At 41.4% G+C, this 16,054-nt stretch overlaps 1 protein-coding gene across 2 annotated transcripts in view; it reads left to right on the forward strand.

The window, feature by feature from the left end:
- ARID5B (AT-rich interaction domain 5B) overlaps positions 1 to 16,054 on the forward strand; it is a 193,102-nt gene that overhangs the window by 167,984 nt on the left and 9,064 nt on the right. For both annotated transcript variants that reach the window (XM_027530920.1, XM_027530922.1), the window contains one exon: positions 15,633 to 15,831. In XM_027530920.1, the coding sequence (XP_027386721.1) occupies positions 15,633 to 15,831 (199 nt within the window). The remainder of the gene's footprint in view (positions 1 to 15,632; positions 15,832 to 16,054) is intronic.

Below are 16,054 nucleotides of genomic sequence, written 5' to 3' on the forward strand. Positions count from 1 at the left end.
TTCTAATAGAAGTACCTCCAACTGCAGCAACTAAAAAGCATTATTAAAGATTTTTAGAGACTTTTCTTCTCTCATTCTTGGGAGCAAAATTCATAAAGTTTTGGTCTCCCGCTGGAATACAGTTTTTGAAAAGCTATGTCAGTTACTCTTCCAAATCTAGAATTTTCTTTGGTCATTGTATCAGTCAGGATCCAGGGAGGAAAATAAAAATTCACACTTAAGTATTCAACAAAGAGAACTTACTATAGGGAATTGCCTAAACAAGTGTTGGTGTGAAGCAGTCCACTCACACAGAGGCACTAACCATAGGTTTCCTAGGATTGAGAGAATAAAGAGCTTATGTTATCACCACCCGGAAGCTGGGACAGTGGTCTCAGCAGCCTGGGCTTCAGGTCCTCACAGGTGAGGCACCCAGGGAGTGCTGTGCTTCAGGAGCTCAAGGGGGCACTGTGGAGGTGCATGCAGGTGGCTGGCGCCAGACCATCTCAGAGGACACTGTTCAGGGACAGTGGGAAGAAGCAGAGGCTGGAACCAGCAGCCGCTGCTAAGTTCCTGCTGGCGTGGCACTGAAAGGAAGGGCAAGCAAAATGGGAGGCAGTCCCTCCTCCCTTGGCCTGGCCTGCTAGGGCCATTTGCAGAACCCCAGTAGGAAGATGGCTGACAAAAGAGACTTGGAATTTATGTCGTCCCAATCCCAGTATCACCAGGCAGAGTGCAGAAGGGTGGGTTTGGAGCTGAGAGACAGCAGTCAACTATGTCGGGGGGCACACGGCATCCCAACCTAGAAATCGCTGTGCAGAACCCGAAACCCAGGTTAGAGCAGCTGTTGCAGGGTGAATAGCAAGGTCATCATCCCGGTTCCTGGCATTTTCTTGTAATTAATTTTTATTTTATATTGGAGTATAGTTGATTACAAAGTTGTTAGTTCCTGGGGTACAGCTAAGTGATTCAGTTAAACATACACGTATGTCCATTCTTTTTCAGATTCTTTTCCCATATAGGTTACTACAGAATATTGAGTAGAGTTCCTTATGCCATACAGTAGGTCCTTTTGATTATCTGTTTTATATATAGTAGTATGTATAATTTAATCCCAAACTCCTAATTTATCCCTTCTCCCACAGTTCCCTTTGGAACCATAAGTTTGTTTTTGAAATGTGTCTGTTTTGTAAGTAAGTTCATTCATACAATTTTTAAAACATTCTATTCATAAGTGATTTGTCTTTTTCCGATTCACTGAGTTTGGTGATCTCTAGGTCCATTCATGTTGCTGCAAATGCTATTATTTCAGTCTTTCTATGGCTGAGTAATATTCCCTTGTATGTATGTACCACATTTTCTTTATCCATCCCTCTGTGGATAGACATTTAGGTAGCTTCCATGTCTTGACTATTGTAACAGTGCTGCAGTGAACATTGGGGGTGCATGTGTCTTTTCAAATTATGGTTTTCTCCAGATACATGCCCAGGAGTGGGATTACTAGATCATATGGTAATTCTTAGTTTTTAAAGGAACCTCCATACCATTGTCTGCAGTGACTGGACCAATTTACATTTCCACCAACACGTGGGAGAGGCCCCTTTTCTCCTAACTCTCTCCAGTATTGTTGTTTGTAGACTTTTTTGATGATGGCATTCTGACTGGTACACCTCACTGTAGTTTTGATTTGCATTTCTCTAATAATAAGTGGTGTTGCATATCTTTTCATATGCCTTTTGGCCATCTTTATGTCTTCTTTGGAGAAATGTCTACTTAGATCTTCTGCACTTTTTTTTGATTGGGTTATTATTTTCATATAGAGCTGCATGAGCTATTTATATATTTTGGACATTCATCCCTTGTCAGTCACTTCATTTGCAAATATTTTCTCCCATTCAGTGGGTTGTCTTTTCTGTTTTGTTTATGGTTTCTTTTGCTGTACAAAAGCTTTTAAGTTTAATTAGGTCCTGTTTGTTTATCTTTGTTTTTATTTTCATTACTCTAGGAGGTGGATCTGAAAAGATATTGCTGTGATTTATGTCAAAGTGTGTTCTGCCTATGTTCTCCTCAAAGAGTTTTATAGTGGGCATTTCCTTTCAACCATCTAAGTTTTGCATTGTTGTGGTCACTATAAGGGATGTCATGAATAATTAATCATTTATAATAGTTTAAGTCAATCATCTGCAAATTTTGGTAGGTTTGTGTTTTTTTGTTTTAATCAGACTGTGCTTCCCATAATGCCACTCTCACTCATTTGAACTATGTTCTCAAAGGAATCATCCATACTCCTGTGTTTTGTGGTGGAGAGAAATGTCTGGGAATTGCTGCTCTACATGTCTTCTCTTTGATGTTTCTGCCAAAGAAGGGAAGAGTATACTGAGATCTGTCCCGGAACCCGAACCATTTATGCTTAGGTCAAAGAAAAGGCTGAAGCTCTTGGCTACAACTGTGTTGGGTGATACTGGCAGATTTCATTCATTCTTGCTAGTTATAGGCTGTGCTCACACAATTAAGACAGAAATGACAAGGTTGGGGAAAGGCCACCGTATTCAAGAAAGCTCAAGGAGTTGTAAAGGGCCAGGATTTTGTGAGCAAACATCTAGCCTGGAGATGCCCTTAACATCTGATTGGAGTTCGTGCTCTGCTGCCCGTTTACTTGGGCTCTCATTTTCACTCTAATACAGAGACGAGCTCCTCCTCCTATTTCCCTACCACCAACTTTGCTTTCCTAGAAGATGGAGAAGCAGTGAGTGATTACTATGCATTATCCACCGATTTATTTTTCATGCAGTGTGGTTCATGTTGCCAGTAAATGTTTTCTTTTTTCAACAAGAAAAAAGTAGCTGGGTCCTCAGTAAATGTTGCTTGTATATTAGCTGGACACTTTTGGTTTATTAATGAGTGTAATAATGAAAGTACAGGTTGCTGAAAAGAATCAGTGTTTTTATTTAAGGCATAGCAGAAATGGTACGATGCCTGTGAATGCGTCATTGTCGCTGAAGGCCTGACGTGTCCAAAACTTGCCTCTGATTGGTTTAAATCAAATAGGTCCAAGCACTTCATAAAAATGTCTTTGTCAGCCTGGTTTTGCTTCCAGACCTATTCATCTCTGTCAGTTTTTAATATTAGTAACAGGTTCCTGGCCACAGTCCATTAGTATTGCACTTAATTGCTCGTGTTACAGATGATCACTAATATAAAAAGCATTAATGTTTCCCCATCGAAAGATTTGCCGTGTAGATATCTCAACTCAGCAAAGCTTATGAAGTGTGGTTATTCTAGACACTTCTTGTTCAGGATTTATAGATAAAGTTACTGCAGATTACAGTGCAAAGAAAAATACCCACCTCCTCCAGTGCAAGACACTTCTAGGTGGAACATTTTCTTTCTTGTCCAACTCTTTATTTAAGATGCCCCAAATCAGTTTCTTTTATCGGTAAGGCAACAAGAAAGGAAAATAGTTACCTTAACAGAGTTCTCTTAGCTTGATTTTCTGGCGTAGTAATTCATTTTAAAGGCTGTTTTCACATGCAGATTTGTTTTCTTTTTCTTTTAATGTTTTTTAAGCACATGCACGGGGGGAAAAGTCTTTACACAGAATACCAGATTACTGGTTTTAATTTTCCTGAATAAATTACATGGTCTGTTTCTATGGAGCACATGAAGCTGTTACTAGGGATTTTAAAAGGAGCATTAAGACAGAAGTACTTTATGATGTGCTTTTCTGAGTACTTAGAAAATCAAAATCATAAACAAATGTATTTGTGGGGGAAATGAACAATTATGCCTCATCTTCTTGCATACGTAATGCCCAATTTCCAACTCTACCCTTTTGCTTTGCCCATAAGCATTCCTTGGGTGAGACTGTCATGCTGCTGGCTTCCTTTGCAGTTACTTGTTGGAGGGGTGGGGGGATTATGAGCTGCACCCAAGCCCCATGCATTTGGCCAGAGCCCGAGTGACAGTGAGCTGCGGCTTTGGCCTTTTTCTCTCAGAAGGTGGAACCCAGGGCGTGGGAGGTTCACATTTTGAGTTAAGAAATGTGTTTTAAGGTAAAATGCCAAAAATACATCAGGTTCTAAGGAACTCAGCTAGTAATACTGTGGGAAAAAGCCAAGGGAAGGGGAGTTACAGTTCTCTTCATGTCTAGGACAAGATGTGGGGTGTTCTTGCTCATTTTGATGCCCTTGAAGTTAATCAGTACGCAGTTCCGAAGGCCACAGGCAGGCTGCACAGATCTGAGGCAGCCTCTAGCAATCCTCTAGACAGTGTTACTCAAGTGAGGTTCTCCTGTGAACAGGGCAGCAATGAATAAGCATTGAGATACTTACAGAGCAATTTACCAGCATAATTTTGTGTGTGTCTAATTTTTTTTAAAAATGAGGCTGTGCATGTTGTATGTCTTTTAAAATTTTCGTTTCCTGCTAATTCTTTTCTAAAGTGTTAGTCGCTCAGTCATGTCCAACGCTTTGCGACCCTGTGGACTGTGGCTCGCCAGGCTCCTCTATCCATGCGATTCTCCACGCAAGAATACTGGAGTGGGTTGCCATTCCCTTTTCCAGGAGATCTTCCCAACCCAGGGATGGAACCCAGGTCTCCTGCATTGCAGGCAGATTCTTCACTGTCTGAGCTACAAGGGAGATCCAGTTCCTTTCTATGGTATTTTACAAATGTGTCAGTCAGAAATAGGAAATCCAGGGTTCCCGGAGCAGCAACGCTCCACATCCGTGGTCACAAGCTCATGTGTTGATGGGGGCAGGTAGCATGGTGAGCACAGGCAGCCCAGGCTGGGCAGCAGGAAACGGGTACGCACAGCCCGGCCAGGGAGGCCTGGTGGGATCAGCTGACACTCGCTGCCTTGGGAGGATGCAGTCTCAGTGCTTCCAGACCTTCCATGTCTTGGAGATAATTTTTATGTGAAATCACCTAACTTACAAATATTGGCTCTAATATTTCTGAAAATATTTTATGTAAACTAAACACACCTGTAGGCGCAATGTAGCCTGCAGGCTGCCCTGTTCCGCAGGGACTGAATGACTGCTGGCACTGAGCTCATCCAGTCTCTGCTCAGACGCCCTCAGTGGGAGGGCAAGGAAGGCACCCTTCATCTGTACCCTCGCCTTCAAACTGAGCAAGACACCTGTGGCTTCCCATCGACCCTACCTTACCTTCTGGGGCTGACTTATTCCACATGCTCCATTTTCTTGGTGATGGGTCTTCATACGCTTGGCAAAGCTCCTCTGACGTCACGTTTTCCTGTTCCATTCATCCAAGCCTCAGAGCACAGTTTATGGGCTTTCACCAGCTTGGCTTGCTCCCATGTAAATGCCTCCCATTCGTGTCACTCAGAAGATCCAAAGCTGTTCCAGATGTTGCATATAGTATTTCTTGGGATGAGGGCAGTGTCAGTCTATCAACAGTGCCTAAGGTGACTTTTGAAATTGGTAAGAAGCCCTCTCCTATTGGCCAGTTTCTTTTTCTTGGGTGGGATAGATTTACCATTTGATTGACTGTCTTTTTCCTTTGCTCCTGCCCTCAAGAGCCAATTGGTGTTTTTTTGAACATCTACCAAGATTGGGGTGCAAACAATGAGGAGGTGCCCATGCTACCACATTCATGGAAGAGACTGTTAAGGGAACATGATGCTCCCCAAGAACCCAGGCTCAGCCTCAGAACTCTCAGTATGGCATCTCATTAGAACTGGGAGGTGCTGTGACCTTTGGCTTACTTATCATATGATCGAACTTCTAGTCCATACATACATGAAAAAGAGTTAAATACTTAAGGCTATAAAAACCTTATGTAAGTAAGTTGTAATAGATACAAATAAGTTCAGTGAAAGTCGCTCAGTCGTGTCTGACTCTTTGCGACCCCACGGACTTTACAGTCCATGGAATTCTCCAGGCCAGAATACTGGAGTGGGTAGCCTTTCCCTTCTCCAGGGGATCTTCCCAACCCAGGGTTCAAACCCAGTGTTCCCGAATTGCAGGCAGATTCTTTACCAGCTGAGTCACAAAGTAATAGAGATCAAAGAAAGAAGAGAATTTCCAAAAGAAATGAACAAAGTCTTTCAGGGGAATCTAGAATTTGAACTGAATTTTTTTTTGTATTGAAGTATAGTTGATTTATAGTTTATAGTTTTGGGCTTCCCTGGTGGCTCGGAGATTAAAGCACCTGCCTCCATTGCAGGAGACCCGGGTTCGATTCCTGGGTCGGGAAGATCCCCTGGAGAAGGGGTAACCCACTCCAGTATTCTTGCCTGGAGAATCCTATGGACAGAGGAGCCTGGCGGGCTACAGTCCACTGGGTCTCAAAGAGTCGGACACGACTGAGCGAAGTACTTGTACTTGATAGTTGATTTGCAGTGCTGTGTTGGTTTCAGGTAAACAGCAGAGCGATTCAGTTATAAAAATACACATATTCATTCTTTTTCTCGTATAGGTTATCTCAGAACATTGAGTTTCCTGTGCTATACAGTAGGTTCTTGTTGATTATTCTTTATATAATAGTGTGTGTATATGTTAATCCCAAGCCCTTGATTTATCCCTCCCCACCACGTTTCCACTTTGGTAACCATAAGTTGTTTTGGTACCTATAGGTCTGTTTCTGCTTTGCAAATAAGTACATTTGCATCATTTAAAAAAATAAGTTCCACATTTAATATCATAAGATTTTTGTTGTTCTCTGACTTACTTAACTCAGTATGATAATCTCTAGGTCTATGTATGATAATCTCTAGGTTTATGCATGTTGTTGCAAAAAATATTATTTCATCCTTTTTTATGGCTTATATTCCATTGTGTGTATGTACATCTTCTTTATGCATTCCTCAGTTGATGGACATTTAGATCGCTTCCATGTCTTAGCTGCTGTAAATAGTGCTGCAGTGAGCACTGGGGTGCATGTATCTTTTCAAATATGATTTCTTCTGGGTGTATGCCCAGGAGTGGGATTGCTGGATCATATGGTAGCTCTATTTTTAGTCTTTTTAGGAACCTCCATACTGTTCTCCATAGTGGCTGTACCAATTTATAAACTGGATCTTAAAGTGATTAGGTTAGAATCTAAGGTAGATCACTATATACTGCTTAAAATAATTCAGTTGTAGAACTCAAAAACAATAAAGAAACTATATTTGAGGGCAAGGACCAAGTGGTATTAGCTTTCCTTGAGACTTTCCTTGAGACTTACCAGTGCACCCAGTATAGCATCATGAACATATCAAGAATTAGGGGTTGAATGAATTAAATCCAAACAAAAAGGACAGTTTCCTCTAGGATATGTGTACAAAGAAGTAGGGAATGAGGTGCTGGCAGGGGCTGTCAGTAGAGTTCTAAGGCTGAATTTCCAAGCTGGATGCACCAAAGGCAGGTCTTACAGTTTATCCTCTCAGCGTCTGTTCAGTCTCTTTTGCCTTGAGGTCCAGTGGGGAGAGCGTGCGCCATCCTCATCCATGTAGGGTCAGCCAGTCTCGGACTTGGCATCTTCTTTGTAAACACTGTCTTGGTGATGGGGGCTCTGGCCTAGGGGCACTCTGTTGGTAACACTTCTGTAACACTGCCACTCAGACATTCACCTCCCTTTTCCCCACACCCACAGAAGACCCTTTATCGGTAACCAGCAATCCCCCCAAATTGTTATAAGACACAGCGTTGAGATATTGCTGTTGCTTTTCCAATGATACCCCCTCAGGCTTGTTCTTATAAGGGACCTGAATTGGCTGGATGTAAGCCCTTATGCCTGGAGCAGCTTCTCATCAGTAAAGAATTTCTCCCCAAAGGATGGTCAGGTAATTTCATAATTAGAGCCTCTCTCTGTATCACTCAACATGCCTAAAATGCTCTGATAACTTTCCAATGCCTGGATTTTTCAAGAAACTTTTAAAAAGGAAAACAAAACCGTAGCCAGGGCCTGGAGTAGAAAAACTGGTTTCTGTTTTTAAAAAAATGAATAAACAACAGCCTTTGAAAAATCTCTATTTAAAAATTCTTAAATTTGCCTCTAAATGCAAGTTGTAATTATTAGAAGTTGGAGTTTACACTGTTGAGTGTAAAAACACCCTCAGGCACAAACTAATCAAGTGTGTATGTCATGCTACGAACTACAGCAAGTTCTTTGTTTGACCCAAAAAAGGCTTGCCAAACAGCAGTTTTTTCTTTGTCAAGTTCCTTTATTGTCTCCTTTTTATTTCTTGCTACTCCCCCACCCAACCCCCTTTGAACCTCACTGTAGTATTTAAGAAACTTTGCAGATTCCAGGTTTTATTGATAGTTTTCATCAAGCATGAATTTAAATTTGAGAATAGATTAGGTGTCTTAGCCCTTTTTCTTTTTGATAAATAACAAGAGGTTTCTACTTATGATTTTCTGTCCTCGGGGCTTTATCATTAAGATTAAATAACTGTATTCTCAAGCATGCCACTGCACAAACATCTTTTCAATTATGTGAGTAACAGATGCCTTCACAAAGGCACTATTGAAAATTCAGAAAGCATGTTTCCAAAAAAGAAAGGGGAAAAAAAGTATCAGATGACAGAAGAATGTAATTGTTTACCATTAAAATATATCCTTAACTCTTCCACTGAAAACCTCTTGGAACATTTTGTTTTTGTACAAGTTATTACAAAGTTGGATCAAAATGATACATGTTTGGGAGACTGTTGAACATTTCAGAAGTCTGGAACCTGTGGTATCTCACTTACATGGGAATTCAGTGCAATAGTTGTTTATCTGCTTTTACGGATGGACACTGCCTGCTCTCATGGGGAGAGGTGGTGCACATCATGTTGAAAATACTGTAGTTATATTTGTCTATTATTCTTGAAATAATGTTCATCTGCCCTTGAAACAGATCCATCCAACTTGATTCTGAGTCAGTCATTGTTTTTGAATTAAGAATTGTTACCACCTTTGCTGGGGCATTGTGGAAGCCTGGGTTGCTATTTACCATCCATGCCCTCTGTTGTGAGCACATATTTTAATCCCTGGGATGTAAAGTCAGCCTTTCTTAAATCCATGTCAACTTTCTTCAGTGTGGTCTTCCCTGGGAAGCTATGGGACTGACTAACGCCAGTCTAGACCCTCTTAGAAGAGGCAAGGAGGCACTGCAGAAGTAAAGCACGAGGAGCACTGAGTCTAGCTGGGGAGGCCATGGGAGCCTCAGACAGGGTAAGAGCTAAGTGCTGCAGGCTGGGGTTCGTGGGAGATGTGATTCTCGCGTTCCTCTTACGTCTAACATCAGGTTGTGCTGGATACATCCAGGGTTACCACCTTTCGGAGAGTCGTGGCGTGGTTATCCTGGCGTACGGGTACGAGGAGCAGTGTGGCCAGTGCTCCAGCCATAGGGCTGCTCCTGTGGGACCGCCGTGGCCCTTGGTGGAATGGCCGGTGGAATGGCCATGTGTGTATTCTGTAGGTCTGCTGGCTCTGAGAAAAGGAGGGTGCTCACCCTGATTCTGCCTTAGGAGCTTGGACTTCCCTTAACCCAGGAGTGATCATTTCGGTATTTTCCCAGTGTTGGTGCTTCTCAGATAATTTCTGAAGATATACAGCTACCTTGCTGAGATGAAGACAGGTCAGAGAGGCAGATCGTATTTGAACTCAGACTTTGGCACACAATAGCTATATGCTTTTCACCAGTCCTTTAATAGTTATTTCACACTTAACCTCCGTTTCCTCCTCAACAAATTGATGATAAGGTACACAAAGTGCCTGGTGTTATTAGGAACTTAATACATGACCCAGCTGCTATTAATACTGTAATGCCTAATCAACATGTAAGACAACCAGAAGTTTCTTTCCCCACCCTCTGACCTCATCCCCTACCCCCACAGCCCACATAACTTCAGTTCAGGGACCTGTCATCCTGGACCTTCCTCTGCACACTGACCCTCCATGAGAGTCAAGCCACCGACTTGATGGATCCCAACACGTCTTTCCTTTCATTGCTTAGTTAGGTTCACAGTCACTCCACGACTATTGGAAGGTTTCAGAGTCATCAATGGGCCTAAGAAACACCCCTCCTGCCACTTCCAGGGGGCAAATGGAGACTGTCAGTGTCTTCAAAAGGTCTTCATCTTTAGCTTCCCCCTGAGTAAGAAATGAAGCCCCTGGTAAACTAATCATTCTCTTAAGGAAGTGATTTCTCTGAAGACAAGTGGCCATGTTTTGTTGTTAATAATAAGGGGCTGCATACCTTTTTGGTCTCTTAGGGCAGAATATAAATGATGCTCTTTATACCTCCTTCCTTTGTAAAGAACTCTGGACAGTCTGCCCTTGGTAGTTCGTGGCTTAACCTAAGTCTTTGACACAGAACCTATGTCGTGTTCTCCCACCGTTTTCTTTGCTAAGGTGGGTCCTGCCATTGACTTGTTCTCCATGGCCTACCTGTGAGCATGGCACCTCCTTCCATGGTTTGCTGTTGAAAGCTCTGAGTTCACATCTTCATCTGTTGGAAGGTGACACCGAAGTCCTCTTTCTCATCTCTCTCTGTTACTGACACTTTGCTCCTCACACACTGCACACCAGTTTTTTCTGCTCCACTAAAACTCACACTGTAAAAGGGTAGAGATCTTCATCCAGAGCCCACATTTGTCATAGATGGAGCTTGGCTTATAAAAGGACAGGAAAGAGCAGCCCGATTACCATTATATTCAACCAGTGTGTGTTCCCTGAGGAAACATTCTGACTTCTCCTCACCTTGACAGAGCTCATTTGTGTATTAGACTTTAGTTTTGGTACCTAGCTTCCCCCCGCCCCAGCTAATGCTCTTTCTCCATTTTTAGAGTGATGGTCTGACACCTTGAGCTGGAGGTGAACAGAATGTGAGATTAGAACTTACCGTATTTCCTGCAACCTTAACAAGTTTGTGTACTTTACCTTTGAAAAAGAATAAATATGCCTCTCTTGGCTCCATATTTGGTGAAAGATTGCTTCCCACACTTCACAGCAAAGTTGTGTATTTTCAGTTTCTGGCTGAGAAGGGAAATGTCCGGCCAAACCTTAGAATTTATCAGCCCTGGAGTCAACTTGAAGGTATAATGACTCCATTTGGGATCATATCAGGTCTGAAGCCCAGTGGAACCAATGTATCATTTCCTTTCTACTGACATGGAAAAACGTACTAGTTATAGTTTTTTAGTATAGCAGTAGTAGCATTTGTGGCCTGATACATACACCAACATTTTTCCCTCTGCCCCTAAAATATTCTGCTCCAAGGGCACTGGTAGATCTCGAGGCCTGGGATTTTTGACTGATCTGATAGCAGAAAAGTGCCTATGAAGTAACTTGGGTGAGTCGGAGGTTCAAACGCAACCCTAAAGACTTGCTGCTTCTCCTACTCTTCAGACTGAATCAGTCCCAGACATTATTATAATATCATTTTTCAAAGCTCTATAAATAGATAGATTCTCATTTCTCCTCTTAAGCACTGTTTGCTAAATGTTTTGGCCCCAAAGTTCAGTCATCCCATGCAAGCATTAATCAATACAGGAGACATTAGTGGTCACTCATTCTGATGAGATCTGACATTATTCTTCCTCTGCCTATGAGGAGGGGAGGGGAATGTTGCTTAATAAAGACGAAGGTCTTTGCTTCTTTTGTATGAAATGCAAATGATGAGGACATGTGCGATATACATTTCTTGAATGTGAGGCTGCTGCTTTTTGTTGAGAAAGAGAGGCAAGGCCCTGGAGGATTTCAGAATTTGTAAATATAAAATTATCTGCCTTCGTGTTTAAAAATAATAATAAAAGGGAGAAAGAGTTGGCAGGTTGCCGGATTACTTACATTACAGTAATAGATTTGCTGACCCTTGACTTCTGCTGTAGAGAAATGTATTGAATTTTTCATAATATCAGATGAGGCAGATCTAAAACCCCAGTATACTGAGCACCATTATTTAACTTGAGATTTAACAAAGCCGAAATCTTTTCAAACCAGCAATTTCTTGTATGATGATAATTTAGTGGCTCAGATGCTAATAAATCAAGGTTATAATGCCATTGATTTGTTAATTTTAACTTGGGTTGATTGTAAGTCATCTTTATTTAAGGAAAAAAAAAGGAGAAAGAAGGAAAAAATCTTGCTTTTCACAGCAACTGAATTTAATAAGAATCTCCATGATAGCAAAAGGCTCCCCTACTGTTTCTGCTTTGGGGTGGAAAATGTTGTTCTCGTATTATTCCTAGGGAAAAATAAAATCTCATGCTGCTACAAATCTTATGCCTATGGAAAAATGTTATTTTTTAATACATAGTGGCTTACCTTTTTCAGATCCATTAATGGCATCGTAAATAAGCATTTTGCTAATCTGAAATGTGAAATCTGGGTAATAGTAGAGGCCCATTTATCTGCCTAGCTTTCAATCTTCAGACTACATTAGATCGGGGGCGGGGAATCTCTCTGGATTTCCTAATGAATATATTGCTTCTCTTCCCTATTACTTCTACCCATCAAAAGCCCAAACCACATTCTTAAGAGTTGCAGCCCATTGAAAATATTTCTCCTGTGTAATGAGTTCTCGTGGGCTGAATGCATTTTTGCTTTTATCTGTACAGTTTAGAAGCTGATTAAATCTTTGTTGTACTACAAATATTTAAGGAATAATCTTCCGCAAGGCACAGTCATTTTGCATTATACTAAATTCTTTATACAATACAATGTTTCCTGCGTTGGGCAGTGTTGACCTTATGTTGGCCACCCTGTTTTTAATGGTATCACACGTACGTTAAACATTTAAATGTTTAGAAACCTATACTAGCTTTCGTCCTCTTGTGCTGTAAAAACTTCTAATAATCAGATGATAAGATCATATCCTGTGGAGTAATTGTGTTGTACCATGACAGGGTAACTGAAAAAACATTCAGTGAAAATTGCACCAAACGGAAATCACTATATTAACAGCGATTGTTTGTGAGCTGGGTGAGAGACCATGAGCTGTTCTTCAGGGTTTAGCTGGTCATATTTCTACTTGTTTCCTTTTAGCTGCTGCCTTTCTTGTTTTATTTTGGGAGCTTTTATTCCCTGAGCCACTATAATTATCTTTCAGTGATTTAGAAAGGAAAAAAAAAATCACTCAATTGACCTTTATACACACATACACACACACCCACACACACCCACACACACACACACACCCACACCCCCCCCTCTGGAAGCCTTGAACAAGCAGCGTTTGTGTTTGGATTCAGTTTTACCTTAGTCATGCCTCTTTCCAGATACAAGAAACATTTAATTCCAGATTTCCTGCTTCTGGCTTCAGGCCTTTGACCAGCAAAGTGAAATGTATTTTTTATTGCTGCCGTCCAGCCAGCTGCTGAGTTGAGTGAAGGGAAGAAAAAAAAAAAAGAAAGGGAAAAGAAATGAAATAGAAATGTTGCCCTGCCTCTTCAACTTGCAACACTGTATAAGGAAATTAAAATCTCCCTAGCACCCATCTAGAAAGCTGGGTTGGCTCAGGACTCTCAGGACCCGTGGGAGTGTGGCGACTCTTGGTGCAGCGGCCACGTTATTCTGTTGGTCTCTGCTTCCTCTCCTCTCCTTCCCCACCCTCAGGTAATGCTGACGGGAGCCCCTCATGGTGTCACCATCTCAATTAGGGAGTGGAGCTGGAGGGGAGAGGGTGGTACCAACAAACAATAACCATTGAAATACCCAGGCTTCAATGCTCCTTGGGTTCCCATGGCAACCAAACAAAAGTAAAACAAACCTATCTGTCCTAACAATAAAAATATGTTTTCATTAAAGTCAATTTAACATATTCTTCCTAATTTAAAATATTCAATGCATTTTGCTCCTGGACAAAAATCCCCAACCTGCCACTATTGAAGGGAATGAAGTCGCTGGCAGAACTATGCAGATAAAAGCAATTAGGGGAATGTTGGGGACTTCACAGATGAGACGGAATACATTCAAGTATGAACAGGATTGCTTTTTTCTTTCTTCTGCTTAGTTATGCTTTTTATTATATAAACATTAACTGTAATATTACAGTGGGAAGCAGGTATTTGGCAGCCACATATTATTTTAGTAAGTCTGCACAGAGAGAACAGTTTCCAGTTTTAGCAGCTGTAACATGTTTAAACTCAGTTTGTAATGGGATCTGAAGATAACTATTCCCCATGGGCTGTGTTGATCTTCATGGCTGGCCCACTGCCAGATGCAGGGCTCGAAACTATTATTCACGCCTTCTTGCACATACCTTGTCCGAGCATGCTCAGTAAATGAATTTTTTGTCTACTGTGCTGTAAATTGGGATTTGACTTTCCCATAATTTACTTGGTATTTTATTAAAGACTGAAATATTACGATCACAAATATCCCCACATTTGTACTCACAAACCTGAACAGTTGTGTATGTTTAAGTAGTTAAGATCCAAATTGCATAGTTAGAAACCAATATCAGAATAGCTAACAAATATTCAAACCAAAGAAGGTTTTGCCTGGGAGTCTTCGTTTAAAAATAATTAGGGTTCCCCATATTTGAACAGATTTATGTTGTTTATAAGCCAAGTACATTTTCTTCATTGAGTCAACTTGTCTTGTTTAAAACAAATTATGTTTGCTGTATTAAAGTTCATATTTTTAAGGCTGAGTCTTGTATTAATCCCACAGTGAGTCATTAATCATACCAAATGCATTATAAAAACTTTAATCATTGAAGTTGAAACTGAGATTGTAATGCAATCCATCCCTTTTAATTACATCAGCTATTTTTCCCTTTCAGATCAAGCACTATGTCGCAAAGGGAAAACAGATTAAAACTAGAGCTGTTTGATGTTTCTCTTTTTAGAGCAATTTTATGTACTTTGTTTTAAAAGTTATATAATTAAAATGCTTGAATTTTTCAGCCCTCTGGTTTTTGTGGCTTGAATGTTCTGTCTTCTTTCTCTCTGGGGCCCTCTTTAACTCGGTACCCCAAAACAGAGCTCCTGGTCCTGGAGCCCCCTTCCCACCTCAGGGCTCTGGCTAAGACAGCCGCCTCTCCACTGGGCTGTGTTTGCCTTGTGTGACCTCTTTATCTTAAGCGTCTGGTCTACATTTTGACATGAATGAAAACAAACTTTGGATAGGGTAACTCAGGCAAATTAGTTTATCTTTTTTGGGCCTTAGTTGCCTCATCTGTTGAAACAGGAATAACAACAGTAATACTAATACTCCACAGGGACATTGCACATTGTGGATATTACATGAAATAACCTGTATAACGTATCTAGGCCATTACCTTGCAGAATGTAACCCTCAGGGGCTCTGACTATTACTGTTTTGTTCACTGCTGTATCTTGGTTTCCAGAACACTGCCTGACACATAGTCGGTGCTCAATAAAGAGCTGTGGGCACAATGGTAATGAATGGCAGCTTTTGTTATAGTTGCTGTTATTGTGATGTTGCTATTGGAATTTGGCCAGGTTCCATGGACAGTGATAATGATGTGATTTTTGGATGTGTCCACTTGTATCCTTGGTGTACAGATTTGCAAAATGAGGAAGAGGTCTTTTAAAGAAGTATATAAGTTACCAGGTGCTGGTTTTGACCGGGAAAGATGAAGGCACTTGATAAATTGCTTGTACTGAGAAAAAACATGCATCCCCACAGCATCGACATTGCTACTGGCATTGCCAGCCTGGCTGATCCTCTCTTCTGATGCTCTTTCAGGTTAATCCTGCCGTATGAAAGGTTTATTAAAGGAGAGGAAGATAAGCCCCTGCCTCCAATCAAACCTCGAAAACAGGAGAACAATTCACAGGAAAACGAGAATAAGACAAAAGTATCAGGAGCCAAACGCATCAAACATGAAATCTCTAAGAGCAAGAAAGAAAAAGAGAATGCCCCAAAGCCCCAGGATGCATCAGAGGTGAGTTGTGCTCCTCTACAGAAGTCTGTCTGGGAGGTGGGGCCTGCCTCGGGGTCTCCTGGAACCTTGCACTCAAAGCCTCATCCCTGCCCAAGACAACATCAGGCTGTGAACCCTAACCATCTGAACTTCACAGGTCCCCCAGGAGTGGGCCTTCTGGGGCAGTGCGAGTGTTGAATGGGATAGGCCAGGAATAGGATCTGGAAGGAAGCAAAAACATGGT

This window comes from Bos indicus x Bos taurus, chromosome 28, assembly GCF_003369695.1.
Source record: "Bos indicus x Bos taurus breed Angus x Brahman F1 hybrid chromosome 28, Bos_hybrid_MaternalHap_v2.0, whole genome shotgun sequence".
In the NCBI taxonomy this organism is placed as follows: domain Eukaryota; kingdom Metazoa; phylum Chordata; class Mammalia; order Artiodactyla; family Bovidae; genus Bos; species Bos indicus x Bos taurus.